Source organism: Chelmon rostratus, chromosome 3, assembly GCF_017976325.1.
Source record: "Chelmon rostratus isolate fCheRos1 chromosome 3, fCheRos1.pri, whole genome shotgun sequence".
NCBI classification, from domain to species: domain Eukaryota; kingdom Metazoa; phylum Chordata; class Actinopteri; order Chaetodontiformes; family Chaetodontidae; genus Chelmon; species Chelmon rostratus.
The window spans coordinates 2,733,185-2,752,618 of NC_055660.1; the positions used below are offsets into that span (position 1 = coordinate 2,733,185).

Genomic DNA, 19,434 nt, shown 5'->3' on the forward strand with positions numbered 1-19,434 from the left:
AGTCGGCATCCTACACGAGAGACCACACACTCCTCCCTTCAAGTCAGTTTTTTTTTTTTTTTTTTTACCGCTTTCTTTACCTCGCCTAGCTTTTGTTTTCCTCTTCACCACTTTCCTCCTTTCCTTTTATTATGTATAATTAACAATGGTGTGAAGAATCCTCCGTTCAGGAATTAAAAAGAAATAATTCCACTTTTTAATCCCCCCTCCCTCCTCAAATATATGCTAATGATGTCATTTTCCTTTATCTTTTTATAATAAAGGATTAGGCCAGGACTGTCTCTAGCTGCAACTCGGGGACCAATTTAGCTGGGATCCAGGAGAGACAAACCCTTGTGGTTAATTACCATTCATTAACATAGTTTGCATCTTTCCTTCTTCTCCAATACCCAGGAGCCAGCTATTGTCAATATTTGTCCCATATAAATTTCTGCAGTTTTTTATTTTCCAGTCACTGTCCTCCAGCGTAATGCAGCTAATGACAAACATTAATAACCCAGAGAAATCCGGTGGCGCTCTGGGTATAGAAGAGCAAAGCATCAGTGCCACGCAAATTATGTCGGTGCCCCCCCCCGCCCCTCGCTGTCTGACTGTCTCTATTCCTCTCTCTCTCCCTTTTAGCGTGTAATGCATAGTCAACATGTTTGCTCGCCGAGCGCCGGCCTCGGCTGACACCCCCGTGCTATTTCTGTGACATATTCAAATGCGGGCCCCCTCAGCTGGTACTCCCGTGGGTTTAATTAACCTGGCCTTGCCTCTGACGCTCCCTCAGTGAAGACGTTAAAACGATCTTGAAAACACCCTTCAAACAGCGACCCCACCACCACCACCACCCAACACACGCACACACCCATGTCCTCCACGCGGCGCCGTATACGATTCATCTCTTTATTTTCTGTGCAGGAACGGCGTGCCATACCCTTCTTTTCTTCTCGTTCACTCTCTCCTTGTCTTCCTCTTCTTTTCAGCTCTCATTAAGAGAGGTTTCCTGTGGGAATGACTTTGATCAGCAGTTCCAAATGCAGAGTTTTTCCTCCCTTCCCCTTTTATTCATTCCAACACAGTCGACTCTGTGTCATTTTTTTCCTCTGTCTTTATCTCCTCCTCTCATCCTCACTTCTTTTTAAATCCAACTTTCTTGTATTTTTTTTTTCTCTCCACAGATTCCTGCAGGAGATTGTTCCTGGAGGGGTAGAAGAGGTCAGGGTCACGGGTTGACTTTGGGGTCGATCGATGATTTGTGTGTGTGTGTGTGTGTTTGTCTCGCTTTTGCGTGTGTCCCAAGGCTTCTCTGTTGTACTTTTAAGTTCCCTGTGGTGTGAGTGTGTGCCACTTGGGTGGGAAGGCGGGTAGCCCACAGTACAAAGACGAGTCATAGCACAAACCGTGAATTTCTGCAGCCGCCAACTGATGCACAATTAGTCCTCGCAGATCTCGTCAGGCAGCTGCGGAGCGAATAGAAAACAGCCTCCGGTGATTTCCCTTACTTCACTGACACAGTTTCACACTCGGCTATTGCTGCCAATACATCAGTCTGCTTTGATTTCGCACACGCAGACACTTGGCACTGTCTTAAATAACAAGGTACCTGTGACATACAGCCAAATGTGTTTTTTGACAAATGTATAATGCAACATGTTTTCATTGTGTCTCTCCTTCATGTTTGAGCCACAGGGAGAAGGTTCAGAAACAAAAGGTAGATGCTGTTTACAGAGTATGACAGAAACCTCACAACACTTTTCTATTCGCTCCTGACTGCGGTGTGAAATTTTGGTCAGGAGCCTAATGATGATTATCTTCTAAATTTTTAGATTGCAGACGTGGCTCCTCAGTACATCAATACATGTATAATTTTCTTTCACATTAGCTTGGATGCCACCTTGAAAAGAAAAAAAAAAAGGAATCACGCTCTCCTGATGCACATATGCTATGTATACAACCTCATTGATCTTCACTTGAACAAGTCCCTTATCCTCCTCTGCAGCGCTCCAGACATGAAACGGCAGCAGATTATGGGTGGATGCGGCCCGCCGTGGGAAGCTCGGGAGCAGATAAAAAGGCCAGCCACTCCGGGGACTAAAGCTATGTTTTGATGCTGTGTGATAAAGCAAAGACATGGCGCGAGAGGAAGGGGAAAGTTACACACACATATATATATATATATCTCCATCCTCTGGCTTCCCTTTTTGGATTTCTCTCACCTCTTTGTCTTGTCCATCGTTACCAAGCTGTTCCTGCACTTTTCTTGTTCTTTGACACTCACACTTTCTCCGTCCCCGTGGACTGTCCTAAGCCTTGCTCATGGCGGCTGTCTCTCTAAAGCCATGGCCTGAGCTCCTGGGCAGAAAAAAAGAGAGAATGGGAGAGGGTGTTGATCTGGTCTCTAATCCACCTTCTCTCACAGCGTAGGAGGGAAGCTGCAGTCCTCAGCATCACCTCAGAGAGAAGCGACTCTTTGAATGCGACTGCCTGAACCCTCTGGTGTCCTCATGACTAATCCGGGATGGCGTCTCAAATGTTGTAGAAAATGTGGCTCCTAATATCACGCGTCAGTCAAACTGTCGTTCTTGGGTGCAGCGTATTGTTGTTGGAGGTCTCGAGCTTTCAAACGCGCCAAGCGCCTCAGCGGGGGATTTATTGTTCAGAGGCTCCAAGTTTCATCAGTCGGCACGCTGGCCGCAGTACCACTTTATGTGTGTTCAGAATCAAAACCAGTGAAAACAGCCTTCATTGGTCCTAGTTGTTCTACAATATGCAGCCATCCTTTGTTTTCTGCTCCAGCGTATATAATAACACCTCAGTCTGCGGTGTGTAGCTCCTCAAAGCACCTCTCCACCTTGACTAACTTTTCCAAGCGCTCATTAGCGGACTGGCTGAAGTTTGGAGGGTATAAAGCGGGCTGGCAGATTACCCCCCGTAAAGTAGCACACCTCAGGTAATCACACTAATGAATTCAAGCACCCCCACTCACCCACCCCTTTTCCCTTTCTCCTTTTCCCTTTACTTACTTCTCCCTTTCTTCCACAGTGGCGGGTCGGTGCACGAAGTGCCAAACAACAAAGAAGTGTTTGTTTGCATAATATTAGCACTGCACGCTCGCACACAGTGGCGGGGGCCTGACTGCAGGACTGACTGGAGGCTTCCCGCGAACACAGGTGGAGCAGGGTGAGCATCACTGGGACCAATTAGAGCAGAGCACAGGTACATTAGCATGTTTGAGTGGAGCGGGACGGCGTGGGGATTGGTAGGCCTCACAAAACACACAAACGTATGACCGCGGCCTGTTGTGTGATTGCTGTTTGTCTCCAGCGACACGACTGCCGTATGTGTGACAAACGACCTCGGGTCTGCCGTCACAGCCCATCCCGTCCTCTCCATCTGCACCCTCGCAGAGATAACTGCACCTTTCCGGAGACGCGGCTGCTTCAGGGCTTTCTTCATGACAGAATGTAAACATAACCATTCGCCTGGTGTTTTAAAGATTGATATAAAAAAGGAAGTCAGTGTCTTGTGAACTGTTGCCTCATGTGTTTAGTTTACAGGTGCAAACAATGAAGGTAACTGAGTGCTCAGGCGCTCCTGAGCATTAACGGAGACCATCTTAGCTTAAGCTGCTCTGGTAAAGTAAAAGATCCCGAGGCGTTCCCAAGCCATGGTTTCTGGTCTCCTCCTGGCTGGACAAGCCCAGAAAGCACAGAGAGGATTCCCGATCAGATGCTTGAACCGTTGTTACTGCCTCGTTTCAGTGCACAGGAGAGGGGTTCAGCCGTAAGCTCCTTTTGATATCTGAGCCTCTGACCTCCCTCTGTCCTTAAGGGTGATCCCAGGCGCCATGCAGAGGCCACTTGTACCTCTAATCTCATTCTCACGGTCACTACCGAGAGCTCGTGTTCACAGGTGAGGGTTGGAGCTCGGGACTTCTGGTTGGCCTGAAAGAGATTCTGGGAAACTGTGATGTGACTCAGAAAGCGTTGACCTCAACCAGGAGTGTTGTGATAAAGTGAGGAGCAGTTTGAAGAATCCCTGAGCGCACACGACACATGCGCTGTTGGCGAGATGGAGTCGAAGGAGTCGTGAAACTTTGCCCGTCTCTCTGGCAGAGGTCACGCAGGTCAAAATGTCTGCACTGACGGAGCTGGATGAGGTTCACTTTGAGAGGCTGAAAGCTCTGGGTTTTGTCGGGCTGTCTGAGTTTTCATGCCTTGCCAGTGTCACGCAGAGGTCCCGATCAGTGTGTATTGATTGGCAGATGGGATGGTCCCCAGGAAGCTGGAAGGGTCGATGCAGCCAAACACAGATTCAGTGTTGTTCTGTGGGCCTCATTGGACCATGACCTCGGCTGAGAGTCAAAGCCTCCACATCAGAGGCCGTGGAGTCCGAGCAGACGGGGCATGGTTGCCTCCTCAGGTTGGGAGCAAGTTGCTGTCCCAAGTGCCACGATTCAAGTACCTCGGGGGGGCTTGTTCCCATCTGAGGGTGAGCTGGAACATGATTTACAGAAGCCGTCATGATATCACGTCCTTTAATTAGGGTCTGAAAGTGAGGAATATTTATCTTTGGTCTGAATTAAAATGCACAGAAAAGGTTTTGAAAGAGTCTAATATGCAGACAAAAACTACAAAAGACAAAACCTGATATAATTATTGGTGTCATACATGTTAAAACACGCCCCCATTGCTCTGTAAAACAATATAAACATGTCAGTAACAGAAACTCCTGCTACGATGAGACGAGTGGTCAGCGTAATAAAGTAAATAGCAACGATCTCATTTTTCTCTGGCGCTCGGCCCCCCTCTGTCTGTACTGTACAGGTGAGATTTATTGTCTCATGAGTTAAGACAAATGGACACTCACCTCAGGCCACACGCACACATACAGATCAGCGAGCCGTGGGACCGAGCACTTTATCAGAGCTGCCCGTCGAGGCCAGCAAGCAGGAAAACTGAGCAAAGAACTACACTCTGGTCACTGTCAGCCGCTTTGATGTATCACTCGCACTTTCTCTGTCAGCCAATAAGAGCCGCTCAGACGAAACAAACGTCTGGTGTTCAGGGTGTTCCTGTAATATATCTGATATACCCTCATACAAATGCTGCTTTCGCTGCAGCGCTGCCTCGTGTGTAATTGAATTGATACTGTAATTACACTCGTTGAATGGCAGTTTTCACTCCTCTGCAGAAATGCACATAATCGCTGCTGCATCATTTCTTACCACTAGGTGGAAGCAAAGCACCATAGATTGTGATTTATTGGGCAGTGGACAGACAGTACAGATCTGTGTAATGTACAAAAACAACGATTTCATAGCTGCTCATATAAAATATTCTAGAGACTCTAATGTTAACTTCCTCAGTGATTATGCTTTTAACTTTTGACCCTTGAAATCCTGGATGTTTGTGATATAGATATTGTCCATGGTGGTGGTCCCCAAATTTCCCCAGCTGGGGATTAACAATGTCTGTCTTATTTTATCTTATTCTGGTGGAATTTGTGCATCTGTGATTTATAAAAATCACGATTTGATTTCCTGTCTAATCGATTTGTAGGATTGTAGGACATTAAATTGGAAACGCTGTGTTTGTTTGGTGATTTGGTTTGTGCAGCAGATAGATTGATGGATAAATACATGGCAGATGCTTCCCTCTGTCTGAATGTGTGTTCAGAATTCTCCACACGATGGCGCCACTAACATGACAAATGTTTCTCCTAATGTTAACCTGCACTGCCTTAAATAACCCTCTGCGGTGGAGAGTGATCATTACAAGAGTGCAGAAATAGACACAATTACAAAAAAAAAAAAAAGTAGAACAGCAAAACAAGATGATGCAGCACTCAAACCACAGCGGTGACAGTGATGGAGTTTGATCTGCAGGAACAAATTAACGTTTAATAGATAAATATATTTGCAAAGTAGATGTGTCCTGTAAATAAATACATCTGCAGCAGCAGGGACATTCACGGACATGTCTTACACCCAGTCTGTGGTCTAATGGTGACAAATACATGTCCTACAAATGCACACTACACACATTCACAACACTAGTTCATTACCATGCGCGCACATTGTGTTTGAATTCGTTACCGAGAAATTATCATTAAGAAATAAGATGTATTTAAAGGCATATTACTAAAGGTATTAAATCTAACATTTCACAGCTCCACAATATCCTAAAGGTTGCGTGTCTTTCCAGGGCTGCAGTATGGACCATATGGGGTGCGTCTCCTATCACAACCCACCATCTGGCGTCGAGGGGAGGCTGAGCTGACAAATGCGTGCAGGTGACTTCTCAGCTTTAATTCAGAGCCATTACTCGCATTAGTCCTGTTGGCATTTAATCGTATCCGCCAAATAATATCGTGATGATGTACAGTAGTGCAGGCTGGTACGTGTGCCACAGGGGACGTGGTTCTGTTGCGGGTCGTGCCGGTTTAAAGCCCACATCCAGCAGGATCTCTAAATGAATGCCGACACACTCAGGTTTAATTTTGTTTGACAGAAACCGGGTTACTGTCAGTGTCAAAGCTGCTTTTTGTGCCGTTACGCAACAGTTCGAGCTGTCTGACTTTACTGATCGACAGCGGAGCTCTTCAGATCCTTAAAGCATCAACGCCACACTGTGAAAATACTCCACCGCAAGTAAAAGTCCGGCATTCAAACCCTTACTTAAGTACAAATATGTAAATAATATCAGCAAGATGTACTTAAAGTATCAGGAGTAAAAGCAGCCGACTGATTCTGCAGAAATGATATGTGTGATGTTTTGGGTGAATACTGCTGCGTTAATGTGCATGTTGCATTTTACAAATACCTCAAATTTGTACTGAAATACAGTACTTGAGTAAATGTACTTAGTTATATCCAATCACTGCCGATTGATGACACAAGCCAGGAGATATAGTCCTTCACACATATGATTTGGACATGTAGAAACTTTAGTTATTGTCACATTATGTTAATGTCCACAATGTGCAGCGATGTGCAAAAAAACAAGAAGACAGCGGTGTCATCAGTCTTCATGTGAAATCAGAGTAACTCCAGTTTCATCACACCGACAGCTCCATGAACTCAAGATACAATAATCAATCTGAATGTTATTCAGTTTCGCGACAGACGCTGAAATCTGCGTTTTGATATGATTTTCGTTGCTTGTGCACACTGTGTGTGTGTGTGTGTGTGTGTGTGTGTGTGTGTGTGTGTGTGTGTGTGTGTGTGTGTGTGTGAGAGAGAGAGAGAGAGAGAGAGAGAGAGAGCTCAGGAGAGTCTGTGTTAATGGGCGCTGTCCAGGGTGCTGGAGAGGCCGCAAGTCATTGAGCGTCATTGGAGGGGAAGCACCACAACTAATTGTAAAAACAAGGTTTTCTTGGGGAGGGGGTCCAAAAGAGATAGACGGTGGTGGTGGTGAAAGCATGTTTTCCTTTTTCATTTCATCCGAATGTCAGATTAAAGCTTCAGTGGAGATCCAAGTCGCAGTCACCCAGTTCGTCCTTGTCCTTGTACTAAACGAGCTTAGATTGGAAATACCTCGGCCTCCTCTCAGAGTGTGGGGCCCAGCCGTGGAGGGGAGGCGGCCGCTTTAAAGGGAGCTGGCTCCGACGTCAGCGCCGTTTTAACCATGTGGGTTTGACATCCAATCGCCTGATCAGAGCTTGAGTCAGCCCCTTTCTCACAGGAGATCCCTCTGGAGAAGACCAGCGTAGACAGGACTTAGCAACGGCTGCAAGATCACCACCACGTACAGTTAGGACCGAGATCTCCTCCTCTCACGCCCGCAGCATCAGTTCATATTCCCGGCTAGAACCACCGCGTAGCAACCATGTCTGTAGCGGGGCTGAAGAAGCAATTTCACAAAGCCACTCAGGTAAGAGGAGCCGAGCGCTGGATCCCACCGGATCCTCATGCTGGAGAGCAGTGGAGACTCGCCTTGAATCAGTGCGGATGGTGCTGCAGCAGCTTGCTGCAGGCGCTCCATCATTGCTGTCCCGGTGCTGAAGTGTTCTCCACCGGGCAGCCTGGCGCGCTGCAGCACTGCACCAACCCCATCATGTATTACTCATGTTTTATACCGCAGCTCCGTTGTGATTTATAGCTGATATTTGATGCGTGAGGTGAAGCCGCGATGTTTTTTCGCTGTCGTGTTTCTGTGGGGCCGTCTGGGAGGCAGGTGTCACGACAAACAGGATGGCAGCGACGCCGGGGACGTCAGTTCCTCTCTGTACCCTTCAGATGACTTTCCGCACAGAAAAAAGCAGCAGAGCTGCAGCTTGTAATGCGCAGGTTGGTGCCCTGAATGAAGGATGGGTTTAAATCAGTGTTTCCTTCAGCCAACCGCAGCGGGGACTCCGACGCGCAAGACGTTATGCAATCGTTAAGTGCGCTTTGGCGGAAATCCGCTCGTGCCAGCAGCGGCACGGCATGACCCCGGCGCCCTCTAAACGCATTTATGGCCTATTGCGGGATGCCAGCGATGAATTCAATCATGTATTTCCTATCTTACTGTAGCACAGGGACGCTCGGACCCGTGCATGGGTGTTAGCCAATCAGGCGAGGGCGCAAGCTAATAAATGAGCTTATGGGCAGAAGGTGTGGAGGCTGCAGGCTGCCCCCACTCTGCCTGAGCTCTGTCCTGGACTCTTGAGGCTCTGGCAGAGCTCTGACTGCCTTGTTTATGTCACTGTTTCTATTGTAGGACTGATTTTTAGGGCTTCAGTCCTTGTTCTCGGTGTTTAGCGCTGTGGCTGGTGGTGGCCTCTGGTCCGGGTGTTGGGCTGATGCCTTTTCTCTTTAACTTTTGGTGGTGATATGGAAGTGTGTGTTTTGGTTTGTTACATTACTCCCACTATAACATCAGCAGGTGACTGTGGTGGTGCGTCAGTCTGTGTCCACTTCAGAAGAATCAATAGTGAGTTATGGCAGATAATCCACTCAGACTGTTGTGACCTCTGTATTGAAGCCCCTGTGTCTGAATTCACCTCTGTTACGTTATGCTGAATCATCTGTTATAATCAGGAGTTTGCCTAATGTATGGGACGGTTTTCAGTATCTTATTTTTACTCCTGAGAGCTCAGACTGAAGAGTTTAACCATCAGTAACGTTAGACGCCATCAGATCAGGTGGCCATAGGTCTTCAGCTTCCACCAGCTCCAGGCCTTGGAGTGACTTTTCTTTCGGGTGTTCGCTGGGAGCTCCAGCATGTTCGAGGGAGGCTGTCCGTCTCTCCGGGTGAGTCACAGCGACACTGACAGTCAGCTTCAGGCCTCGCACAGCGGGACGCCCGGAGCCTGGCTGAGTCACGCGAACCTCCTCGTCCCCCAGTTCACCCAGTCTCCAAATGGCTTCAGTTACAGCCCCCAGTTTGCGTCATTCCTCATCTTTATGAGCAGCCGTCACTGAGATGCGATGGAATAATGGCTTAATTGTGACACTGATAATAGTGTCTCTCCTGAAGGTCAGCGCCTGGAGATATTAAACTCTCTTAATTGCATGTTGGAGCTGAATAACTGAGAATAGGGCAGCAGTTTGTGAGGACAGGAGTTCATTTAACAGCTGGGATCCAACATGGTGACACGCAATGGAGTCTAGTGTTGTATTTTTAGTTAATTTATGCTGCCATTGGTTGTTGATGTTATTGTTAATGTCACACTGACACTCTAGAGGCTTGTGCAGATGATTAAAGCCACACACACACGAACGCTGTTATCGCGTTCGCTTTGCATATCCTTGAAGAGCAGCACTTACAGATCCAACGTGGAAGAGTTTCATTATGTTTGCGGATTAAATAGAAAGAAAACATTATTTTGCCCATTATTACACCTCTCAGTTTTAATCAGGAGCTCATTTGATCAGATTGGGAGTAGACAGCAGCCCACACAGGGATTAGATGGCTGCACAGATTGTGTTAATTCTGTGTGATGAGTCTATTGTCACCCATTAGCAGAGACTTCTCTCTCTGCCTGCATATGTTCCACCACAGCTTCAAATGCATCTGTATGTGTGTGTGTGTGAGGCTGCATAAGAGTGTTAGTATTTGTAATTATGCATATATTTATGTGGCTCTGCGTGTGCATGCATAAAGAGGTGTGCTAGAGTGTGTAAATATGCAGTCGATACGTCTGAATTTGTAGATTTTCCACACAGCTTCATTACACAGTTCTATTCCCAATGTGATTCAGTCAGCTGTAGGCGCAGAGTTAGCTGTCTCTGTGGTCTCATGCCGTCTGTTCCTCGCAGTTGCACCCCCCCATCCCCCAAAACACACACACAATGTCTTCTTCCCCTGACTCCCAGTGGCAAAAGGCTCACTTCAGCCTCTCTGTTCCCGTGCCACAGTCTGTAATCCAGGCCCAGACTCGCAGCAGACTGGCTACACATGCGTCCTCCACCCAGACCTTGCAGTACCCACCCCAGCACATGAGGAGGGGTCACAGGGATTAAGGGATGGGACCTGGATTTAAAACAATCCCATCAACCCCAGTCAAAATGGATATCGGTATTGATGGAATAGTTTGGATTTTTTAGAAATGTGCTTACTTGCTTTGTCGCAGAGATTTAGATGAGGTGGAGCTACAGCTAGCCGCCAGTTAGCTTTGCTTAGCATAAAGACTGGAAACAGGGGCAACAGTTAGCTTCGCTCTATTTAAAGGTAACAAAATCCATTTTCTGGGCCAGTGGTTTCCTTGACTTTACTTTGGATGCAACTGGACCCAGCCAAGAAACAGTCCAGCACACAATCCTCCCTGAAACGGCACATTGTTGTTTTTACACTTTTTGTAAGGATTAAACAGGTGATATACAACATGTTAATCATTGAGCTTTAGAGGTGCTGGTAGATGGATTTACTGTGGGACAGCCACGCTAGCTGCTTCCCCCGTTAAACAAATGAATCTATTTATGGACATTACAGTGGATGTATTTTCATATAGTGACATCAGTATATTTTCAGGGAAATAAAAACATTAAAAAAACAGTTAATGAATCAAATAACCGGAAAATAATGCAACTTTCAGATAATCCAGCAAATTAAATGTACAACAAATCAAGGCTCTTTACCAAATTGCTGCAAAATCCTATAAAAATCCAATACTGGCTGAAAGAAGTCTTGCTCATTGATTTGTAATATCACCCTCTGCAACATAAGCACAGATACTGAAAGAAAAGCTGCCTTGCTATAAACTGCAAAGTCTCAGAGTTGATGAGTTTAAATTGTCCCTCAGCAGAGGACAGGACTTCTTAAGATGAGTGTGATGACATAAAATCTCAGGGTAAAACATTTCAGGGAAGAAATGGAGCCATGATAACTGGTTTATATGTAAACCGGAGCAGATTGCACGTCCTAAAATGCTGCATTGACCTTAGAGTATATCCCCGTGCGCCTCTAATTGCTAATTAGCTGTGCAGCTTTGTCTGAAGTTAAATGTGCAGCATCTGCTTCGGGAGGGATAGAAAATCCTCATGCCTGTGCACCGAGGCTTACAGCGTTTCTTCGTTATAGACTTTATGCGCTCGACCAAGAGAGGCGGCTCGTAAAAGGCAGAATGCCATGAAGTTACTGGAATTTTATAGATTCACACACACACCACCTCAGTTTCACCTTCTCACATACATCACTGAGTAATTTATGTCACACAACCTCAATCTCTCTTTCTCCCTCCCTCCTTCCCTCCCCCTCGCTCTCTCTCTCTCTCTCTCACCCAAGGACGTCGGGCCTCAGAGTGGTGCATTAATGTAACAGGGGCCATTTTAAAAAGACAGGAAGCACAGGGCATGAAGGGTAAAACCCAGCACGTCCACCTTAGACTTGCTCTATGTTATAAAGTGATGCACTCTACATACACTGTGTGATGCGTTTGAGTGCTGTGAGAGCGCTGATAACACCCGCCTGCTGTAAAAACTCGCAGCACATGTTTCTCCTCTCATCGTTCGAACACGGCTAAGTGTTTCCTCTCTGCCGGGTTTCGACGTATGCTCGCTGTTTTACGTCACGAGTCAACTCCGCCTCACAGTCAAGTGAGTCACGCTTAGAGCAGATGCTGCTTTCATGAAGGCTCTGTTCCCATGGAGAGTCGTGTGTGTGTCGGGGGGTGGGGGGGATTGCGTGTATGCATGCATGGATGTGAACCTGCTAATCTGATGCTTTTTATTCGAGGCTGTTAAATCCACTGAACTAATGTTCGGCTGCTTCGACAGCACTTAGAAGTAGCGCGACCTGGATGAATGAGCGTCTTCACCGACACTGAACTCATCTCTCCTGAAGCCGCACAGTCCTGCTTCTTGTTGTATTTTAATCAAACCCCAGTTTTTTATTTATCTCACGGCTGCAGAGAGCGTGTTTTATCTCAATGGACCGAGCGCGTGCTGCCAGCAGGAAGACCAAACATGTTCCTGAAACAGAAACTGCAGGAGAGAGAGGGGAGATGAAGAGGATGGCAAGAGAGCGTTAGAAAGTGTGCCAAGCAGGGAAGAAGGAAAACAAGGGTCTTTGGGGGGATGGTGTTGCAGCTTTTCCAACTAAAATGTTTGCTTTCCGTCTTGTGAATGTCAGAAAGAGACGCAGGAGTTACTTATTTTTCCCTTTTTATGTTATGCTTGATTATTGAGTTTGAGCCGCAGCTGCAGCTTAAATACTGAAGAGTCCGTCGCTCTTCATCATGTCCAAACACGAGTCGACAAGACTTCACCAGATTTTCATACAACAAGATATTGTGTGTGAAATATCAGCTATATTCTCCCAAGAGGGATTTATACAGTCCATTAACTTTGATATATACTAACATTAAATCAGATAAGGTTTGTGTGAACACTGTGTACATTTTTCTTCCTGACTGAGACGCTCAGTGTTTAGAATAAGAAATAACAAGCCTGTCCTCATTTTTAAATGAGAGCAGTAAATACCTGCAGATCAGAGACCCGTCGCATGGTGAGCTGCAGGGAGTAACGTCACACATTATGTTTTAGAAATAATCTCATCGGCTGCTGGAAAGCTGGAAAACAAAGCCAGGACACCTTTGAGGAGCAGCTGTACGAGCAGCATGAGGAGTTATGTGACTCGTGTTCTGCATGAAACCGAGTTATCTGTCAGCATGCAGCAGCTACGTACGTGGACCTGCGCTGGATCCACGTCTGTCCGGGTGCTTTAGGTGCTGTGGAGCAGAAATCCTTTATTTTGTAGTCGGCCTTGGTTCGAGTAGACGTTTCCCAGCGTGTGCTGAATATAAATATCAGCGCTACACACGTCTTACCCTCATTGCATTGTGTGTAGCATTATGATTCATCAACTGGAAACCAACCGATTTCAGCTTGAAGGCAAATGATTAAGTACGAGGGACCTTTTTTGCTTGGTCCATTTAATTCTTCATGTATGTGTGTGCAGGTGCAGCATTCCTTTCCTCAGAGGAGGGTATGCAGTGTGCAGGCGTGCATGAGAGCGTGCAGAGATGTACATCCGCTCGTGCCTGTGGACAGGAGTGTGATCCGTGGATGCGGCTGACGCCTGCAGGGTTTTAGGGCAGCAGATTGCGAGTGGGTGACTCATCCAGCCTGGATCCTCGGTAGGCCTACTGCAGTGCAGCGTAAAACAGATCCAGCTGGGAGATAACAGATGGGGCGGGAGGGGGACAAAGAGAGTGGAGCGAGGAAAGAGAGATAAGACAAAAAAAAAAAGGAGGGGGGAGAGAAGTAGATAGAAAGCAGCCTTGAGCAGGTAGGGAGCGGCAGAGAGATAAAGGGAGGATTCAGCCCAGAGATGCTGAAGGCGAGAGCAGGAGGAGTCAAACAGGAGGAGTGACCGTCCATCTGCAGGGATTTACTCCTTCAGGTTTTAGGAGAAAATCTACCAACATGAATTTTGTCATTTGATTTTGGTTCTATGTTCAATTCTTCACTTATTAATTCAGTGATAGTCTGTAGATGTATCATCACAACACACAAACTTATTAAATGTTCGCTTTCTACAGAATCTACACCCGGCAGCTGCAGGTGGTGTAGAAATACTCTGATACAAGCACAACCACATGCATTAAAATTTTTGCTTGAGTAAAAATGCAGAAGTACTAGAATCATAGTACCAAAAGTAGAAGTACTCATTATGCAGAATGGCCAACTCAGAATGTTTTCTATGTATTTATATATTATTTTATTATATTAAGTGATGCATTAATTTCACTTTCATGTTGCAGCAGGTGGAGGAGCCGATGCTGCTGATTTTAACTTTGTATACTGCTGCGTAGTTTAATGTGTAATAATACAAAATCACTTACTTGTTGGTCTAGATAGATAGATAGATATACTTTATTTATCCTAAGCTGGGAAAGCATCTGCAGCAGCAGCATTACACACAATGAAATAAGTGAAAAATTGTGAAATAAGACTATAAAGAACAAACTATACATAATAAAATATCAAAATAGCGAGCAGTAAAAAGATTATATACATAATAATAAAATAGCAAAATAGTAAACAGTAGTAATGAAAAAGTATTGCACAAAAAAGAATATCTACAGCAAATGGCAGTGTGTAGAAAATAAAGTGTACCGTGACTGTAAGCATAACACAGTGAAAAAAATGTAAATTTCTACAAAATTCTATTTTGTATTAATAATCTAAATCAGCAAAGAAACCAGTAATTAAAGCTTTGAAGTAGATGTAGTGCAGTAACGTAAGTGGAATATTTTAATAGTTTAAAGTAGCAGGAAATGAAGTATATGTAGTGAAGTACCTCTAGAATGAACTGTACAGTTCTTACTTTCCTGATGGCAACAACAGCATCGTCAAGGTCAGGAAATGGTCGTGATTACGGTTAATAAAAAGGTAAATGTTGAGACAGGGTGTAAACGACCTTTGCACCTCCACATTCTGCCACACTACATATGTCACACACTACCTGCGGCGTTGGCTCTGAATCTTGGCGTTGCACGTAAATCGTGACCTGCGGGACTGTCTGATACGGCAGTAATTCCTCGGGGTGTTGGGCTGAGTGTCAGGTGTGGATGTGGTTCGTCCTGTCTGTCGTTTCCTCATGAGTCAGAGGACAAAGACTCATTGTTGCAGTGACCTCTGAAGAATTCGATGCACTTGCACCAGCCAGCCCAGTGAGTCCAGTTTTGGCCCAGTGTGGCTCAGCAATGCAGCAAAAGAGATGCTGCACTGGCTCCAGTCCAGCAGGGGAGCCCCTGCAGCGACGTCCCTCCATCCTTTTACCTTCGTTTACTTCCTTCCCTCGCGACTCTTCACTACCGCCCGTCATTTTCCTTCCCTCTTAAAAGAAATGTTCACCACAGTAGAGGCTTCATCAGTGCACGCAGTGTTTTCCAGCTTCTGAAGCTGGCCGAGCTGCTCCCTTCAGTTTTCAAACAAGTCTTTCACTGGCCCTCAGACATGTTTTGCAATATATTACGGCAGCGGTGACAGTTTTTTTTTTTTTTTTGACTAGCGTGAGTGTAAAATGTCACATCCATCACCTCACCTCTAAACCATTAATCTCCTTGGCACTCCATAAATCCTTCGCTGAGCATTACAACAATGACTTTTTGTGTGTGGACTCGGGAGCATGTGATAAACATGACTCGCCATCTTCAGAGCCGCTGCTGAACGCCACAGCGAGGCGTGGCCCGAAACGACACGATTACAAGTGTGGCATTAACCGCATATCTCAACAAATCCCACAGATTTACCGTAACTGCGATTCCACAAACGTCGGGGCGTCGTGTGAGATGGAGATCAAACCAAATGTGACGACCTGCTGATCCCTTCTGACATCTGCTCAACTGCAAACAGCACAAAGACGATGTATTTAATGTTGGGCCTCGCCGGCTTCATTGATTTTTGTAAATATCGGATCTTTTAGCGTGTTTGACACAGCGTCCCAGCCCTTTTGGGTCGCGGCCGTCTGGCTGTCGGATAGAAGAGGGCGAGCTTCAGCAGAAAGTCAGATGAACTGTCAGCAGTATGACTTCTGACAGGAGTGCACATGCAGTGGCCAGAGGGCTGATAACTGGACTGTGGAGCTCTCTGGAGGTTAATGACAGACGGACGCCGCCTGGACCAGAACTATTCTTAGCTTGTCCTGTGGTTAGAAGCCGGCGGCATGTTTTGAATGAGAGCGAGGTGAACTCGGTCCAGGAGAGACGTGAACGAGCGGCGTTCGGCTTCAGCATCCGTTGCTCTGTGCTCTGGTTTCCACAGTTTTGTCGATAGAAAGTGAGCTGTTGTTCCTCACTCTGTGGTTCCTTTCCCCTTCGCCTCTCTCCCTGCACGAGTATTCAGGCCATGATTTGATGTTTTATTCATTCAGTGGTGTATTATATATTCTGGGCATCAACCACTGCAGGAGAGCTGACTGATGGCTTGAGGCTGGAAAAGGGAAATTCTCAGGACCTGTTATTAAGGCTCGTCTTACCAAACATAAAGCTTATCAACTGTTTTTAAAGAGGTTTATCATTAATATAAGTTGCTGAAATTTCAGTAATATCACACAGCAATATATCAACATTAGGTTTTTGCTGAACGATGATTCCACGGTTAATGTGTCGCCATTCACCAGAGAGTAATTTACTTTCATGCATGTAAATGACATTGATAAGACTGAGTGAAACCAGCTCCACACTCACACATACACATGTGTACTTCAGGGACATTCAGGTCACGTTATTATTACCCTAATCTATCACCCAGAAGCCTGCAGTACACTCTCCTCCTGTTCACCGTGCTGGTTATTGGCTTTTGTTAATGGTGCAGATGCATTGTGGGAATAATGAAGAGCCATGCAACATCATTTGCAGATATGGATGTTTTTACATCCCCAGAGACCTTGTGAAGATGTGCTCGGGGTTAAAGGTCAGTGTCTGAGCAGAGGTCATGAACCCAGTCACACAAGCTGATCGTGTTTTCAGTCAGGATTTGAGACAGAAATGGAGCATTTTGCAACCATTTAATACTAAAAAAATAACACCGAACAAGACCAGAAGAAAAACAAGTCCACAGCCGAGGTCCAGATTTAGCTTTTGGCAGCAGTATAATGAAAGTGTGGAGGGTGGAGTCAGAATAAAGGTCTTGGGTAACCTGTGTCATTCTGTTTATCATGTTGTGAGCCTGAACGTGTTCGGACATGTATGAAGCCGAATTACGTGTTTTATTTGTGTGATGATGGTGTGAACAGAGGGATTATGGTCTCTGTTAACAGACGTTATGATAATATACTGTGTGCAGTGTTTGGTGAGCAAAGAAAATGAGAAATGCAGGATTTATTTGTAGCCAGCGTCAGTCGGTGAGTCTCCACCACTTCAGTCCACTTCGGATTTTAAACAGACATTTATGTTCATCAGAGGATGGACGTTAACAATGTCTTCTGACGCTGTCATAGGGTTGACATTCATGTTTTTTACTGAAATATCTCTGTTGGATGAATTGGAAGCGTTCGCTCAGGTAACCATGGTAACCATGGCGCCCGGGGAATCATAATGGCTTTGACGATCCGTTTCATGAGGATTTCTCCAGTTTCTTTGGTATTTCTGTCATGCAGATGTGCAGTGATGATTGCTGGTAACATGTATGTTGATGTTGTCACATGTAAAATCTCTATTACAGAAATGTCAACCTGCTGGTTCATCCTCTTGGGACCATGAATGTGTGCACGATATTTCCTGACGATCCACCCGATGGTTGTATTTATGTATAATGTGCTTATTCCATCGCTGGAAATTAATTACAAAGGACATTTTGGCATAAAAAGTGGCAGAGAGCAGGAAGAGATGAGAGGAGGAAGTCATGGAGAGGAGAGGAGGATGTTGGGAACAAAAGAGGAGAGGAGGCGGTGCTCTCGGGCAGCTGTAGCATCACGTCCTCAGTCTAAGGCCTAATCTGGATCATGAAGGGACAGTAACGAGAGGAGGGACGGGGCTGAACGTCTTTCATGTGTTTACATGTCTGCTAACGCAGGTTTTGGGAGGACTTTGTGCATCTTCTCTAGTTAAAAAGCCACGTTAGTCGAGGACATCCACAGCGTCCTCCCACCAGCTGCAGAGCTGAGGCCCAACGGCTTGTCAGGGATTACGCTCAGATTAATCGGAGCGCGGTGACTTTGCATCATATTGTGTGTGACTCAGAACCAGAGCGCCGCAGCTGTAATCTGGGAAACGTGCTGCATGTGCGGACCAGGCCGCCAAACACACCATGTGACGGGGTCAGAGATTCATGAGTCCGCCTTGCTTTTTGTATTATTTTTAGTTTATTTCTTCTGGGGATGTTAGTGCTGACGTGTGATTCTCACATTCACCCACAAACTGCTGTTTCAGTCACTGCGTCCCTTTGCTTTCTGTAGTTAAGGGATGATCATGTGGAGAGGCAGATACAAGCTTCAGTTCTGCTTTCAATCACTAAATATCACTGAAGTCTTATGATCTATAATTATGAATTGTTTCTAAACTCATACTATTACCTGTTGTGATTATCCTAATGATTTTGTTTACCATGCAGTCGAGTGATGACTTATTTAATCGCGCTGCTGCTTTGTGTAAACAAGACTCTTCCTCATCTTCTAGCCGTGTAAAAAGTGCCAAAGGCTTCAGAGTAAACAAAGTTATTTTTCTGATGTTCGTACTTATGATATAACAGCCCCCACAGACTGCAGACGAGCTGTGGATTAGACACCTTGAATTAAATGCAAATGAAAGATATCTGTGTAATTAGAAGGTGGGTGGAGACGGTCTCTGTGTGTATTTGCAGCCATGTAAGCAGGCGTTAAGCAGATAAATTGCTTTGAAGAGATAAAGAAGTGAGTTCAGGAAGTACGACGGTCCTGCGAGAAAGAGTCTTAATGCACATTTAATTGATAAGATTTTAGTTTTTGGGCCTTAAACGTTTGTGTGTATCCGTCTGCATGAAACACACCTCAATCAAACAAAGTACATGTGTTTACTGCATAATGAACAAGTAAAGTTAAGCTTCCACAGAGTAAATGTACAAGCCATGTAAAAAAAACAAACAAACACTTACATGGTTTATATGTCTGAATGCACACATTTAATAGTTAAATTGACCCTGAACTTGCTTTATGACTGTGGGCTCAAACACAGACAGAAGCTGAGGCATCGCTGACCTGCTGCACTCTGTTTAACAGGCTAATTCAACAGTCCTCAGTAAATCCTGCCTGCATGCAGGTCATAATGTTCAGTTTTTGTTTTTTATTTTCTTTATTATTATTATTTCGTTTAAGTAAACAGTACAAACAAAACGAGTACAGCACAACAGACAACAGACAACAGACAGGGTCATCCGGAGTCGGATGAAGAAATTTGACATTCAGGCTCCACATGTGGTAAATTGTAAAAGGTAAAAAAATAAATAAACAAAAATAAGATAAATGGGTTACAGGGTACCAACTCAAGTTACAACCACACTATAATAAAAGTGATATTAAACAAGGTTCATTATAGGTAGAAGAG

The 19,434-nt window shown here is 45.4% G+C and overlaps 2 protein-coding genes across 5 annotated transcripts in view; both read left to right on the forward strand.

Moving 5' to 3' along the window:
• The window catches only part of cntln (centlein, centrosomal protein), an 84,437-nt gene extending 82,166 nt beyond the window's left edge, over positions 1-2,271 (forward strand). The window contains exon 27 of the mRNA XM_041933209.1: positions 1,985-2,271. Within this exon, the coding sequence (XP_041789143.1) occupies positions 1,985-2,080 (96 nt within the window). The 3' untranslated portion in view covers positions 2,081-2,271. The remainder of the gene's footprint in view (positions 1-1,984) is intronic.
• The window catches only part of sh3gl2a (SH3 domain containing GRB2 like 2a, endophilin A1), a 38,558-nt gene continuing 21,390 nt past the window's right edge, over positions 2,267-19,434 (forward strand). For 3 of the 4 annotated variants that reach the window (XM_041933210.1, XM_041933212.1, XM_041933213.1), the window contains exon 1: positions 7,744-7,859. In XM_041933210.1, the coding sequence (XP_041789144.1) occupies positions 7,815-7,859 (45 nt within the window). In that variant the 5' untranslated portion in view covers positions 7,744-7,814. Of the gene's footprint in view, positions 2,936-3,027; positions 3,166-6,191; positions 6,280-7,743; positions 7,860-19,434 lie in introns of those variants that run through there. The other variant, XM_041933214.1, reaches the window with a different exon arrangement.